The sequence below is a fragment of the Vollenhovia emeryi genome, unplaced genomic scaffold (assembly GCF_000949405.1).
Source record: "Vollenhovia emeryi isolate VEMERY1.0 unplaced genomic scaffold, V.emery_V1.0 DF939149.1, whole genome shotgun sequence".
Lineage (NCBI taxonomy): Eukaryota > Metazoa > Arthropoda > Insecta > Hymenoptera > Formicidae > Vollenhovia > Vollenhovia emeryi.
In genome coordinates, this window is record NW_011967217.1 from 236,665 (window position 1) to 253,630 (window position 16,966).

Here is a 16,966-nt window from a genome sequence, read left to right on the forward strand (position 1 = left end):
TACACTAAACGTTAATATTTGACAAATAAAGTTAAGTAGGACCGTTATGATATAAATCAAACAAGCGAGAGCGCCTTTAATATTTGAAATCTACAATACACTGAAGATGATCTGATTACACTGGCCGACTTTTTGTAACACGAAAACGTATGCCTGATTCTATCAGAGACAAGGTTATTGAAGAAGGAAATGATATGAAATAAATTCAGATACGAATAGTTTTATAGTAACACTGTATTTTTAACACTTGCAACTGTCACAAAAAAAACAAGACCTGACCGAAAAAAATACGATTTCGTGATAACAACAGATGGAGATATCAAAATTGGTAAATAGTTTTCTTGTTACAAATATTTGTTGACCAGTGTTATAAGTCGAAACGTATGTATTGTAGTCTTTTTATAAATAGAAGTTTTTAGCATCGGTTTCTGATTCGTTAGCCCCTTTGAACAACATTTACTTGATAGCATCGAACCTTTACCACACAATAATGAAAATAATTAAACTTACGGGTATGACCTCTTTCTCAGAAAAGCCGGAAGTTATAATCGCTGACGGAATGCGCGAATAGCCGCGTGAACCGTGCTAGAAAAGGTAGACGCGCCGGCAGATTTCGATTTTCATAATCCAGCCGCGGGCTTTGATAACGCAATTGAATCTCCAGCGGCTCTCGTGCACTTTCATCGGCGACGGAGGGATTATGACCCCGGGCGTTTAACACGAAACGATATATATCTCCAACGGTGTACGGCCGGCTAAATTTATCGCCATCGCGCACGAAGGTGTACTTCACGCTGTGTTATACGGCGAAAGGGCCGCGAGTTTTCGCGAGGGTTCTTTGCGCGCGCACCGCGAAGAAGGTAATCTCGCGCTACTCCGGAAGTATTCAACGCGGATTAGTTTACCGGCCGGTGACAGCGGCAAAAATCGTCGACGCAACAAAGTGCACGCTAAATCGCGTACCCCCGACCGTTCGAAGCGTGTAGCTACGATGGCGCGTTTACCGGGATGAATTATGTTTTCATTTCACCGCGGCGGTACACGAGGAACTATTCTGGTAAATGACACGTTAGCCCCGGCATTCCTTGAATGAATTTGAATAACGGGAGTACAATGGCGATAGCCGTACGTAACCGCACAAAGAAGTATTTCAACAAGCTCTCCGTCTCGCGGGCTCTCCGACCTTTCGCTACGAATTCTTAATGAGATCACATTTCTAATCGCATTTCTAATGCAAAGGAATCTAAATATATCACGGAAAAGAACAGGTCGAAGCGGAATGCGGATTTGTGTGCGCGCGCGCGCGCGCGCGTGTGTGTGTGTAGTCCTGTTGCGAACAGAAAACCGTACACTGTCAGATAAGATTAAATTTCTTGAGAAATTCGTGGCAATAGTCTGCCTACGTCACAACAGATAACAGAGTAATAATATGAGAGCTTTATGCGTGCTTTCTTGTTTCGTGTACTAACGGCGTTTGATCCTCCAAATATATTAATAATTTAACTATTTAATAACACGATAATTTATGCGGCGTTACGTCCCTTTCACTTTTATCTACTATTTCTCGTAAATGCACTTTTAATAAAATTAACGCAATTCCAATTGTCATCGTTAATTAATTTTCTTCATTACGTGGTAAATTATTTTGTACATCTCGTCGTTTAGATAACCGCTGATGATTATGTAAACATTAAGTCGCCCCTACCTGAGGGATATAAGACTCGTGACGATGACCCTAAATTAGTAACCTGCCATTGATCGCTACGAGAGGATAGATCGCCAGCGTTTAGAGCGTTTAATGATTGTTTTACGGAGAATATATCCCGACGTTGACCTCGACCTTTATATCCACTCGCTTCGCCGTGACTCACAGCCAGCGATCCTCAATCATGCAAATTGACGTTCCGTCGATGATTGTGGAATGGAAGCGAAAGTTGTTGATAATTTTATTCCCGCGGCACGACCTCCTTTCGGGACTTATTAACCGCCAATCTCAAGTTGTCTCGAAAAGGATCGAGGCGCAGCCACCTTTTGAAATCCTTCGACCATCGTTTCGTCGGTTGTCTTGATGACGGTCGTCGGTGGCAGCTCGAGTGAAAGCTTTCGCCAATTGATTCGATAGAGGTAGATCTAATCGCGATAACTTCCGTACCCTCGCCGGGAGGGAACACGAAAGTGACCTCGACCTTACCTCCATACCTACTTAAGTCTAGGTCAGGGTTTCCATCGTCTTCCGACTGTGGTGGGACTATTATGCAGCTTCATTAGCCTAAGGAAACTATCTCGCAGTCGTCCGCGCGAACTACGGGAATCTAATGGCTTATTACGCGAGCTCCATGATTAATCATCCGTTTCTCTTCCTAAGAATCTTCCCGTCAGCTTTCTCATCCGCACGATTTCTCGAACAGCCTGTCTCGCTTCTGCATTTCTAACAAGCAATCTCAAGATGTAATATTGCGAAGAATATCGCCGGGGCATACATACGTGCCTTAATTAAAACTGTTGCCCGCTAAGAGCTTTCGATCGCAGACGCGTCGGGACTAAGTAATCGTGGCAAAGATCTGATACATTTTCTGTCGTTAAAATCAACTTGTACGATGACGTATATTGCAGGTATCGTTATACTATCAAAAATATGAAAAACAAAGGAGAGGGAGGGTGGCACGAATCCCACGGGCACTCTTAAAATGTAAATTTTGCGCGGAATTATTTTAAAATATTGTGCACTATGAATTGCACGCGGAGTTTGCGCCACATTATGCATAAAATATTACGTGGCGCATCGTGTTAGAAGAAACTCGTACAAAAATACCAAGAAACCTGGGGTGTTATTAGTGAAATAATTCACTAACACAGAATGCTGCCGCTGAGTGCTGAATCCTTTGATGTCGATCCGTCAAAGCAAATATACGCAATTTGCAAGAGAGAAAGATGCAAATATTTGGATATGAAAGCTCTCGCGATAAAATGCAAATTATTGCAATCTCGTGTTTCAAATACTGCGCTTAGAGATTATTTGCCCATATATGTATATTGCGACGGTAACGTTTAACAAAAATTTGCGTATTTCAAACCGACTTTTTTGGGTAACACAAAGTGAAATCTACGCGGAGCAAACTATTTTCCCAACCAAGGCATTTAACGCTTACTTGAATTATCTTATATCCGAGGACCGTTCGCACGTAGGAGTTTCTATGTATAAAACTTTAGATTTCTTTATTCAGTTTTTTTTCTACTTTGCGAGCCGTTACTGTTACAGTCTATCAAATATACATTACTCACGATTTGCATGCAAATCAGTGAACGTATACGTATGAGATGCTAGATTGCGGAATTATTATTGCGCGCTTCAAGTGCGCTCGCTATTACATGCAATAACGTTCGGAAATCTCATTAGCCGTACAAAATATCGCTGTCGCACATCGTACCTTATATTTTTTTGCGCGATATACTTATTTGACATTCACCAGAACACATTCACTGGGTCTCCGGGTCAGCAAAGTAAGTCAAGCACCGACTCGTAAGATGAATCGACCACAATAACGGTGTTTAAAGCCTGACCCGATCGAAGGAGCCAATCGTCTGACTCGCTAACCGCTGGCTCGATGCCTAATGACCATATGTCGATCGCGAGTCAACGGTATGGTTCGAGGTAAAATTAATTGTAAAACATGCGCAATTGTTTTTATTTAATTATATAGTTCTCTGCTGTAAAATAATCGTACTCCAAAGTTGGACTAAAGTATCAATCATCTGATTAGCGGACAGAGCTAATCATCCGAATCGAGCTTTAATGTTTTAGGTCAGTCATTTATCATATTTTATATACGAGAGATCGATCGATCGTAAAAACCTTCCCAGATTACTTTTCTCAACACATCATCTAATTGAAAGTCAGGCAACAGTTTTTTAAATTTATTATCGTACTTAGATAAGGGTTCAAATAAAAGATCGTGTTCGCGAAACATTAATAGAAGGGAAGCTATAAACGCGAGATAGGCCGTCATCTTTTATCCGGTGACGCTCAACACTGATGCTCAACGTACTAAAGTTATTGATGATTAACTAAAAGAAAGAGACAGAGAACAAGTCGAGCAGGTTGTCTTGTTAATAGACTAGTTACAAATAATTGGACGATAACGTTCTATGCGATATTTACAACGGCTCCGTCTCTGTAATTATATAACTCTGCATAATGACGATTCAATTATATCATTACGGAATCTTTTGACAGTGGCAAATGAACTTTAAATAAGTTGATTAATCACGCTCTTAACTTCCTTTTTTCCCCTTTTCTCTCGCAAGTGGTAGATATCATACTTGTATAGTGACAGAGCTGATCTAATGATTGGAAAAGTTAATATATTAAGAACTCACGAAATCAATTTTATACTATGTATAGCGCGCAACGTTGCTGGACGTTGAACGTGTCATCGCAATCTACTCGAATTTACAATTCAAATCCAGCCGCTCTTCGATTTGCTTCAATTTTAATAACGCGAGAGTCATGCTCGAGACGAGAATTTCCATTTCTAAAAATTTCAGTCGCGCGCAATTTATCACTGCAATATAATATAATAACGCAGAGATTCTCCGCATCTTCTCGCGCAAAACGGGTTTCTCAACTTTATTAAGTGGTGCGTATCTATCGCGCTAGTATATTCATTATATTATAAATGTTTTGCCATAACATTGTTGTGCTGCTACGAATAATTTGAAAATTTAACAGCGCCGAGTATTTTAAATATGTAAATAAATTATTAATGGAAGCCTAGACATTTGTCCCATTTATAATGACGATTATCACAAGAGGTGACTTGCCATTAGTAGTCCGAGTAAAAAGGTTTCTACCACTACAATACTCGACACGGTCTATTAAATACAGGAAGATTTATTGTCGCCTGGAAGAGATGATTATGCATTCTTATTCTAAAAATGATCGATGAAAATACAAGATCAGATATGACCTACAAACAGAGTTAATCTAATCTTTGGACAAGTTAAGTTTCTAATCGTTATAGAGTGCCGTGACCTAGTTTGTCGATAAATTTATAATAATAATGTAATTATGTAGTATTTAAAAGATGTGGCAAGATTCATAAGAATCGGGATCTTTGACAGCGTTTTGCGTCAAGTAACCAGTATCGTTGAATACTTTAGTAGGAAACTTGTTGTATACGAGGCAAAATAAAAATTGACAATGAACGAGGAACGTGACTGCGATGTATCCGTCGTTTAATGAATAATTTACATTTTCTACGAGCCGCTTCACGTGCACAAATAGCGCCGACAAGGAAACCGTTTCGATAGCATCTCTAGTGCGTGCTCCCAACTCTACCGGCGTACAAGTAAACGCCTTTCCACTTAGCATAACACACATTTACGAATCTTTACGAACGTTCATTTAACAGTCCACTCAGTTCTTGCTCTTGCTCTTTTCTGGGATTACGACTTTTAGCCATTACGCGTGACGTGTATCGCTCATGCTCGTCGAAACGGTTAAGGTATGTGTACACGTACATTTACTGGATATTAAAAATTTATGAACATTTTCACTCGAGGTGCCATCGAGATAACACCTTTCCGCCTCATCATTCGTTGTCTATATTATGTAAATCTTATGTTTTATTATCGCGAAACTAGACTGTCTTGTTATATTTTACGCATTTCCTAAAGTAACTGTCGATTCCTGAAACATGAACTAGAGAAGGAGTAACGTGAGAAAGAATATTTATCATATAATAAAATATATTAACTGAAATGCACATGTTTTTTCTTTCGTAACGCAGATGTTTTGTAGCTTGTGCATCAGGTATTAAGACCTATGATCCTGGTATCGTGACTTAGAAAGATTTAAGCAGGAAGAATTTTCTCTGTTACACGTGACGCATAAAGGCGGTCTGAGGATTTTATTGTACTTGTTATATATAAACATTTTGCTGTCGAGAAGGTACTAACGAACCATTCATTCGGCACTATAGGCAGCTAACTGCCTGAGGCTCGGCACTAAGTATATATCGTCGACCTTAATAATACAAATTACACCTCCGATTCGGCGATTAACCAGATATTCAATCGGAAGGCACGCTGTCGCAAGTCATTTAACGGGTGTTTCAAGCGCACGAATATGAAACGGCCGAACGGAATGTAAAGGACACGTCACTTTTCCTCGTTTTCTTAATATCCCCAATAAAAATCGAGGGGTAAACCGCTGAGAGCATTGCGGTATGCGGATTGTGGTGCGGCATTACTGGGCATTACTAGGTACTTTTTGGGCATTACAAAGATAAAATAAGACGAAATAAGATAATAAGATTAAGTAATGCCCACTAGGCATCGGTAGGCATTGGTGTGCACGAGTTTGGTCAGCGGTTATACCCCTCGATAAAAATGAATTCGTAACCGATCGCTATTCGAACGTTGAAGGCAACCGGCCGTGAGAAGCTGACCGTAACTTTACGGCCATCAAATGATTAAGTTATCGAATCCACCACTAATTATAAATAATAAGGATGTATCAATAAATTTCAGTTTGCACTTGCTAATGCAACACGAAAATCGTTGACTGCTGGTTCGTGCAATTAACGATTACGGGAACCTCGCACTGATTGGCACACGTCCATCGTCGTCCCCCAGTTTTCCGTACGAACGTGGTCACTGTGTTCGTAATTATCGGGGCACCTGACCGTAACGTGTAATGAATTTATTATCGGGTCTGTTTTATGAACGAAACCGTCACGGCCGATCCCTCGTGCGGAACGCGAAGACGCGGCCCATATAATCACCTTGATGTCATGCGATCGGTGGGCTTGCCCGTCCGTAAAAGGCCGTACATTTAAGTGGGCAGTAGGTGCATCCCGGTGTTGTTTAAATCACCTCCTTTAATGAATCATTATTTACTTCAGATCATCATTCGGATTAGCTTCGACTGATTAATAAAGTCTCTGGGTAAACCATTAAATTAAATAACATTGTGCGGTTAAATTCTTTTCATTTAAATAACATTTAACGCGGACCAATGTACAACCGCAACTCGAGTCATCCTGTGACGATAAATCTTAAACGTTATTTATTTAATGAAACGATAACTATTTCTTATTATCGTGCATGCCGAGATTATGTCAATTATTTTCCAATGCTTATACCGTTGATTAAAAATTTATGTAATACGGAGACGCGCGTAGTAATTTTTTAATGCAAAGATTACTAGGAATCTACAATAAACTGGAAAAGTGTGAAAGTATAATTTAACGTAGCTAAGTCTCAGATGTAGCGTAAACATTTACAGAGAAGAGAGGATACCATTGATGATGAGAAATGATGGGGAGACTAGTGACTGCACGCAATGCCGTCAATAAACGTCAAGTTGAACTGTCACGGTATTACTGATCGTCACATGAAATTACAGGAAATTGCAAACACTTAATTTCTAACTTACTAAGCAGATATCTGTGAGGGAAACGGTTTTTCGTTATAAAGGGATATGGAAACTGATGCAAGAAATTGACTCGCTCTAAACTTGTTTCAGTAAAGAAGACATTTTGAAATTGATGTCACAAGAAAATAAATGCTTGAATTTGCTTAGAGATTACGTTAAGAAGCAGGAATAAAATTGTCATTTCGCGTTTGATTTATATACTTACAATTGTGTCTTCTTAAATTATTTAGCGAATATAGAAATATCATTAAATAATGTCTTTATACATCCAACAAAGTTAAAGTTGCTTTAAAACTGTGATTGTAAATTATTTTACTCGTAAGATAAATAGTTGCACGAGATAATTAGAATAAAAAGTCAACGAACCAAAAAACAACTGTTTCAGAAAATTATTACTTATTAAAGTACACAGTAACATTGCAAATGTTAAAATACCGATATAAATATGAAGGATATCTCGTAAAAGTTTCTTGTACTTTGTTTAATAATTTATTAATTGAATCAACAATTGTTGAATTTGATAATATTGGTGACATATTTCACTACTTAATTTACACTTATGTGAACACGTAACATTGCAATACTCTCGAATACGATTATTCAAGGTATATAAGCTATTTAGGTTGTAGACTTCATAAATAAAGATGTGCTAGGAGATTGGTAGTAGAGTTTAGCCCGCACTACAATTATTTGGTTTTTCGAAATCCGATCGAGTCCTGTTATAGTACGTAGGCTTAAAAAGGCGACTCATGCTAAGACAATGGCCGCCTCGGGACGATGAAAATAGTTTGCAATTTTCAAGGTGTGTGGGCCCGCGCATGCAACTGTCTCCCTCCTCATTTCTGCTTCTCTCGTGCCTCGCTACAAATTGCACCGACAAGCGATCTAAGAACAAGAGAACTGCCCTCGTTGAAGAATTAAAATCTCATCAGACCTTCCGAAAGAGATAATACGCGCGTTCTTGCGAATAATTGAGAAAAAATGAAAGGATTAAGAAGTAAACGCCGAGTCATTCCGAAGTTCTGAGTGGGAAAGTAATTTTGAAAATATCCCGCAGAGCAATTATGTAAATTGTGTAATTGTATTTAGTTATAATTGTACCCCTAAATAGAATTACGATTCTGTAATGAAATTTTTCTCTCTTGTACGGAGGGAAGCATCTCGCTGAGCGAGTTGAAAGGGTCAAACACGTCGTTAGGGATTCTTTGCATCCGCGTTGAAACTCGTTCGCAGCTTAAGCATTCAAAGACCGCCAATCCCGGTAGTTACTCTTCATCCTGAGAGTTTCTCGCGAAAGTACATCCGGAAGTAAAAATCCCACGAACCGCGACAAATATTTTTGAGTTCTCTCCTTCAATTTCTCACGTCCAGGCCCCATAAATCCGGCTTTACTCGTGTCGCGCGTTTCTGCGTCGTTTGACTACGCACTCGTGTGATTTATCGTCACTGATGGCTTAATGAAATTTGCGATGTCGTGAAGTGAGAATCGAGCTACGTAATAGTGCGCGATTAGGAAGAAACGATCCCGTTTTATAGACGCTATAGGCCGTGCAGGAAAGGAGAAACTCGTACGTGTACGATCCGACACTTACGCTGATCGCAATAAATTATCGGCTATTAAATACCCAGTAAAATCCAGCGTGTATTGTGTTAATTGGGAAATAAACCGCGCTACGCGATGCGATGGCATTGAAGATATAATCGTAGCAATGAATTCGTCGGTGATCGTCGTAATTTATGTGCGCTTTATACCACGCGTTATTACCGCAGGAAATTCGTTACGTTCGGTTTCACTGTCGTTGATCTTGAAACTCGCTTGCGAGCTGAGGCGAATTGAAGCGCCTGTACGGCTACGATAAACAATACTATCTCATATGAATCTGACAGAATACGAGAAATAACTGCAATACGTAGTTTGAACGATAGCACCTATATACTTATCGTACGCGAATCTTTAATGAAGAGATTATTTTACCCAAATAAATTTAGTCAAAGGCACTCGTCATTCATCACTCATCCCATATGATATCTCGAAATTTTGGCCCTATGTTAAACTTTTATTTCTTTAATTCTATTATACAGTAGGGCCTAAGACATGTAAAAGAGGTTGAACTGCAAGTAAACAAAATTTACTCCTACTTTAAAACTGATAGTGTTGGAAAATTCTACTTTTGCCGGTTTAGCATTAAAGTAGATCCTTTTGAGTAGAAGCTAAAGTAAATTTTCAGAATTGAAGATTCAGGGGAGGAGTAAAAAATATAATTGTCATCAAAGTAGGTGATTGCTGGTCTATGTAGGGTGTATAGATCAGCTAGGTAGGTGTAAATTATCCTTAAAAGTGTCAAAATAGTACCAAAATTTCGACTGGGGATGAATGAAAAGTTTTTCGCTGCGATAAGTTTTTGCACGTGAAACAATCGAACGCCGTTGAGATAATAATTTTACGCGAATAAAACGTATCGCAGAAGAATGAGATTTCTCTTTGTTACGCGCGACCCTCGTTTATCTTATAAATTAGGATGAATTAGCAGCCATCAAGATCATCGCAAAGTCCAATGATGCAGTTAACAAGTCGCGCAATCGATCGCTCCAGACTATTTAATTGCAGCATGGACTGCCGGCGATTAGTTAATCGGGGGATAAATCGCACGACACGCTTGACGACTCTGCTCGATGGCGATGCCATTATCGTCGCGGTAACTTGAACGAGGATACTTTCCGACTCGGCGGCGGTCGCGATGCATACCGGGCATCATTACAGACCGTGGATCGGAAGTTCGTTACGAGCGAGAAGTGCGGAGGGTTTCGCTATCGTTAAGGGCACCGGCGGAGCCTACTAGTTACTCGCGGATTCTCACGCGCGCTCGCGCGAGTCCTTTTGCGCGCATCGCGCATCCCGTGGATTTCCAGACTCGTTCGTACGAGCAACGAGTTTTAGCCGACGATTAGCATACTTAATTAGGCGCGTCAGCCCCGCTAACTCATCGTTTTGCGCGTTATATGTGCCCGGCCGAACACCCGAGGCGACCTACACGGGGCCCTTTATGCACTCTCTCGCAGTAGCGTAGCCATCGCCCGGAACTCCGACTGCGAAACCATAAGAGACCCGTCACGTACTTCCCGGTTGCACCGCGTGCATTCCGCCGGAGATAACGCCACGGAGAAAAAAATTTGTGATGGAGTCCCGACATTAATTTATCTTATGGTTACAAACAGCTCTCGTTTAGCGGTAGTGCGAGATGCAGCAAACTTGCGGAATTGAGTTAATTCCCGTAAAGCGGTTAATTGGGAATTTTTCATTAAATAAAGCGGCACGAAAAGAATGCGCGGCGCGTAATGTTTCCTCGCCCGTCGGCGTGCTCTCTTTCGATATCTGGATCGAAGTACTCCACAAGCAATAAAGTTATATTACTTGGAACTACTGTTAGCGAGACGAGATTCTTCTTGATTATGGATTACGTTCATTCGCAGCGTGCATTTTCCAATTCGTTCACCGCTCGACTAACCGTAATTACGAGTATTTTTTGCGCGGCGCATCCAGACAAAAATGCGAGAGTGCCGATGGAGTTACGCCACTGAACCACGTAAAAGGGCCATACAGCGAACGCAAATCGAGAAGTCGAGAGGAAGAGGAACGAGATCGGGCCCCGTGAGTCGACTCGTGCACGAGGATGCGAGCGTGCGAGAGATTAAAACGAAAAACTCTTCCTCGCCCTCTTCCTGCACTCCCCTTTTTTTCCTCCCTGAAAGAGCGTCGCGTATGGCCGTGGATGCTAGGCTCTTTGCGGCGGGTTCAATGGGTGCCCCTCTATCGACACCCTTCGCCGCGAGGGAAAGGGAAAGATGCGTACAGTCGGTACATACGCGCGTACGTGTATGAATTTCGGTGAACATCGTCGTTAATTTACTTGTTGCTCCTCGTTGGCTCGTACGAAGAAACGGTTCCTTAATCACAGCCGTACTCATGGACCGTAACTTCCGTGTATGTCAGAAATAAACGGGAGATCTGAATTTCACACCTCGACACATTCCCGACCGAATAGCTATTTAGGCGCTCCCGTCATTTTTCTTAAGCTCATTCGTCTTTGCGCGCTGACGTACTACTTTCCTTTTTATATCGACTTGTAATTTTCGTCGAATCAAACGGCATCGTTAATGTGTCCGGAAAGGAGTAAGGAGCGAAACTATTATTTAAACGATCGTGCCTGTGCTCGTTGACTCGCAATGATCTTCGAATATCTTCGTTTAGAAAAATTCCAATTAATTTGTAACTTGAGTTAAATTGAAAAATCTCTGTGTAAAATAAGTATAGTTGTGTGTAGAAACGTCATTCAAAATTGACGCTAAGTTGACTTTAACCGAGTCCTGTCTATCATGCAAAGTTGTCATCTTGATATTTCACAGATTGAACTACTTTTAGTATCGATCCGAATATTTTGCATCAATTCTAACATTACGTCCGTCACTTGTAAGTATTTGTGGCAGGTCATTAACGAGGAGATTTACTCTCGATCGACCGTTCTTCGTGGAGTAACGAATGGATTCGTCTGGTTGCGAGTCTGGTTTTGTTCGCTTCTTAATTACCCATGCGTGAAGCGGGAAAATCAAATAGTCATGGTAACGAGTGTAAAAAGTGATGACAATGTAGATAGCTTACCACTTTTTTCGAAAATCTCGAAAGAAACTGAGACAATACAAAAAAAAAAGAGATATGATCCGTTATAAAGAAATTACACGAGTATCGTTATTAATTCTTGAATGAGAAACGAAGTTCGGCGTATCGTAATTGAATATAGGTCCGATTGGAAAATTAGTAAAAATATTACTTCAACGAGTGGATAGCGTGACATCGGCTCATTCGAATTGTCTTGAAAATGACTTCGTCGTGATCGTTTCGTCCTTGCTATTTCTTTAACCCTAAGTGACGAGCGCGCACTGGGAATAACACGTCGAATGGCACTCAGCGTCCCACATCGCTTTCGAACAGTTCCGAGCGTGCGGCACTATCCCGAAAAGTGATACCGACCTTGAAGACAGCCCAACAGGACGACCCCGAGGACGAGCGAAAGCTGACGACGCATTCTTCCGATACTATCACGAGGTTGCCGATGTGACTTCACAAAACGATATCTTCGCACGGACGACGAATTCCTCCTGGAACCGCTCGGGCGGATGATTATCCTATTGCTGGGACCCTCGTCACTGAGGTCTTGCGGGAGCAGAACGTAGGTAGAGGAAGAAGAAGAAGAAGAAGAGGAGGAGGAGGAAGAAGAAGAAGAACAAGGGGACCGAGAGGAGGCTCGAGGAAGAGCGTGCCGAAAGATTCCGCGAGGCCAGGAGAGGAGGAAGTGCCCTCTTCGACCTCTATCGTCCTTCGAGGTCCACGAACGACTGAGGCGCACGAAGCGACGTCGGTCCGGCTATAGCCTCCCCTTCCTACTTTCACGTGGCGTGCTCCCGTTTCCAGTGGAGGCGCGGAATAGAGAGCCTCTCCATGGGCCATTTACCATTACCATCATCGTCGACGGCGACCGTCAAAAGGAGAGGAGGGCTACCGCCCGATTGTCCCCCCGCTCCCCGCCGCCTCGCGCCCCACCGTGAGGTGGGGAAGAAACATACCCCACCGACCCCTCTCCTCTCCCCTGCTCCCGTCTTTCTTCTTCCTCGTCACTTCTGGACGTACGGAACACATCGCCGGGGATCACCGACTCAACGTTTCTAGGCCAGCTCTTCCTCCTTCACCGTGAGACGTCCTTCTTCAGCTCTTCTTATCGTCCTTCTTCGACCACTTCTTCATCTTCCTTAATCAATTTCTTCGCTAGTTTCCATCGTCGCCCAGAGAGGATCTCCGTCCCACTCGCCGTCGATGGATTAGAGGCCAAGGATACTTCGCTCGCGGTCCTGACACGGATCGCGGGTGATAACGAGGAATCTCCTCTCGCGGGGGGGGGGGGGGGAGACTCTCTCTGGTATCCCCAAGTCCGGTTTTGTGATCGAAGAGACAAACGAAAAAAAATATTGGAAATTACATTTACCGATTGCACACAGGTACGCGCATCGATCACAAAACGGCGCGCGCGACACTCTGTGTGTCGTTTCGTCACGTCCGACTTTCAGGATTGAAGCGGCAACGCGCTCGAACGTCGCACGCCTGTCGCACGGATATTAGAACTGATAAGAAGAGTCGCGAGATCGTTCCCGAGAAAGCTATCCGATAACAAAACGGCGGAGTAGGTCGAGCGAGACGTGAGACCGAGTGAACGTGAGGCGTCGGTCTGGAGCACTAATTAATTGAAAGTACGACATTTTCATGATACCCGGTGAGGAAGAAGAGAAGCCGTTCTATCCCCTGGCCCGACGCAAGGGCCGCGCGCACCCGATTAGCGGCTACACTTTCTAATTGAATTGTCGCAAGAAAAGTCGAAGGATGTTCTTGCTAACGATAGCGACATTAGTCTCCTTTCCTACTTACATTACGAGCGTCTGTTTTCACGCGCGTGACGAATCCGCTGCAAATCCAACATCGCCGCTGCGCGATTGACATGTATTTCTATCTTTTTGCTGTCTCTCTCTCCCGAGAGAAATTCCGGAAGGAATTAAAGCAAGATGGTTCGTTTTTCGCGCTAGAACAGCTAGAAACTTAATGGTGCCGTATGAACCTCTTCGAAAGGCAACGACATTGAATCCTTATTTCGCGCATCGTAAATAATTCTGTCTGTTTCACCCGTGATAGATAAATTATCGCCGTCAATGGCAGACTTTACGCTTTCGGAGTTTCTGGACATTTCCGCAGGACGATGCGGAATTGTGGCGCAGAGAAATGTGCGCTGCTCGGTAAACAAATTAACGAAAAGTTCCGAGTTCAAATCCACGGACACCGCTGGTTCTTTTCGGAATCTCCCGCAGGGAAGTGGCAACCACCGGAGAGTATCTTGCCTCCGGATGGGAGGTTTCCTTCGGCAAGATTAGCAACCTACCGAAGATGAAGTAAAACCAAATGCTCAAAGTACCAGAACGAACTAGATAAAACAGGCTTTAAGCCTAATACACGAGGAAGAAGAAGAAGAAGAAGATGCGAAATTAGATGCGCGGCATAAAAATAGACTTTTCTAGATTCGACGGAATCGCTCTCGTTGCCCCCGTTAACGACTCTCGTCTAATGTGGAAGGAGGGCTAAAAACGGGCGTGCGAAAGTAAGGCAGTGGCTTGCGGGAGGATATTTCGCAAGCCAGATGCAGCTGCAACCGAATCGGCCCGGCGCGTCGCGGAACCCGCGGGCGATCGTTCATCAACATCAACTGTCAGTGGCCGCGCTAGTGAACCGCGGCAGTATCCTCGCATGTACGTACACATACGCGCGTGCACGCAACACGCATCTGCGTTCTCCAATCCTTACTATTAACCCACTTGCGCCTTTAACGTCAATACTCGGTCTAAGGATAGCCAGCAGCTGTACGACCGATTTTCCGCGCTTTGTCCGCGCCTACACCTGCAAAATCGAGAACGCGGGAGCCGCGGACAGCGGGTATCTCGTTGGCGATCTCCGATCGGCTCGGCTGATCGAATCGATCTGGCGTCGAGGCGATCCGAGGCGACGCGTTTAACAACGCGAGCCGGGATCACGTTGGACGTGCGGAACGGCTCGTTTCAATTACGAATCCGCTCTTTTATTCTCCTACGAGCGCGCCTGCAGTACCTGACCATTCGATTTATGCTCCTCGAGTTGCGTCTCCCGCAGGGTTTACGATGGCAAAAACGCCCCGCATGACATCCTATCCTCGCAAGCGACGATACGAATTGCGTCGTGCACGTTCAAGTCGACGAATTTTTACCGAACGAGATTGCGGACGGGCCGAAGAAAGTTGATAAGCGTCTAAGCTAAGCGACTCATCTGAATGACGGTACGAGATAACACAGCCGGCGAACCGGCGATACCTTTTGACCAGATTGAATTTGAATGGACTCATTATCTTCCATAATAAACGGCTCGGCCGCCGCCTAGCTGCCTTTCTTATACCGAGAAGCCGCCTTACATGGTTAGCTAGCTGTGTATTTCCTCTCGTCTCGGCGTCCGTTGCTTTTGTTCACAACCTAATTTTGCGATCAATTGCGATCGACCCTCTTCCGCCGTGGTTCTCATCTCCGTCGTGAGAAATACGCGTAGGCCTCTTCAGCGTGCGCAGCACGTGGCTGGCGATCAAATTCTAAACCATTTTATTGTGATGTGCCGTTACTAAATGAGCGTCTCAGAAGCCCCGGACTTTGATCGACTACATTTTAAATTTCCTAACGTGTCGGAACACACGATTAGTTTATAGTCAATTTTCTCTATCTTTTATTTCATCAAGTTCGATCAATTCCGCCTCTGCGGTACTGTATCGTTTACGAGAAGATAAAGTAAGCAGAATGAATCGTAAACTCAACGGTAATGTTCTTCGCTTTCGAGGCTTCAAAGTGTTAGTGAAAACGTCAAACAGTTCACCACGTCCGAATTAACTGCGCAAACAACGTGCATACTTCGCAGAATCGGATAACCAGTCGGTATACGCTTCTCAAGGTATTATGCGAGTTCTCAACGTATTAATGCATTCTGCCGGTTTCTGACGGAGCAACTTGGACGACCGAAAGCCATTTCCGCGCCCCCAATATACATATGCATATTCAACCAGAAAGTTAATTTAATGACGCGAACGGAACGACCGTTGGCCTCTGCCAGAAGGTGCGATCCACTTTGTTGGTACGTACACACGTACATGCCTGGAGCGTCGTAAATTTGTCGTAAGATTATTTCGCTCGTCGAGCGGAACCATTGCAAGTTATCATAATCTTTATTGAGTGGAGAACGTTTTAATATGCAGGCTAAAGAGAAGTACGCGATCGCGTAGGTATTGCTTTGATGCAGTTGTCGGTAATCCGAAGAAATCGGAATTAAGACGGTAGAAGTGAACGTTTCCGCGCGCGAGTTCGCCGAGTATAACCGTAGTATAACTAGTAGGTCCACTTCGTCATTCGTTTCGTGTCGCGTCTATCTCTTCTGCGCATCGGACATTGTTCTGGGCAGATCAGTGAGAGAAAAATTGTATGCGGGGTAGTGTGGCTTTGATAAGTACGTATACACACACACACACACACACACACACATCGCTGGAATACCACGTGATCGGGACCGCAAAGATCAAAGGGGCCGACAGAGAGTGGACCTACTAGTTATACTACACTGACAGAAAGAATGGTTAGCACAATCTCACTATAATTTATAGTCATTTTAGGAGCCAACCACATTTTTATAATTCCTCCAACTATGTAAGTTATGGTTGACCTAACAATGTATTACAGTTCTCATAGACACAATATTGGTCCATGCAACTTATGATATGGTTGTCATAAACCAAAGCGAGCTTTTAATTTGGCAAGGTGTATGTACTATTGCAATGACAACCACAAGTAAAATTTCGAATAGCTATATGTAACAGTAATAATGGTATTTATTACTATTGGAAGTAATATTCCCCGCTTTTTATTATATAT

General features: G+C 43.0%; 2 protein-coding genes across 2 annotated transcripts in view; one reads left to right on the forward strand and one right to left on the reverse strand.

Moving 5' to 3' along the window:
• LOC105565722 (agrin) overlaps window positions 1-12,897 on the reverse strand; it is a 37,496-nt gene extending 24,599 nt beyond the window's left edge. The window contains exon 1 of the mRNA XM_012019146.1: window positions 12,465-12,897. Coding sequence (XP_011874536.1) covers window positions 12,465-12,519 — 55 coding nt within the window. The 5' untranslated portion in view covers window positions 12,520-12,897. The remainder of the gene's footprint in view (window positions 1-12,464) is intronic.
• The window catches only part of LOC105565721 (apoptosis-resistant E3 ubiquitin protein ligase 1), a 95,827-nt gene that overhangs the window by 26,397 nt on the left and 52,464 nt on the right, over window positions 1-16,966 (forward strand). The window lies entirely within an intron of this gene.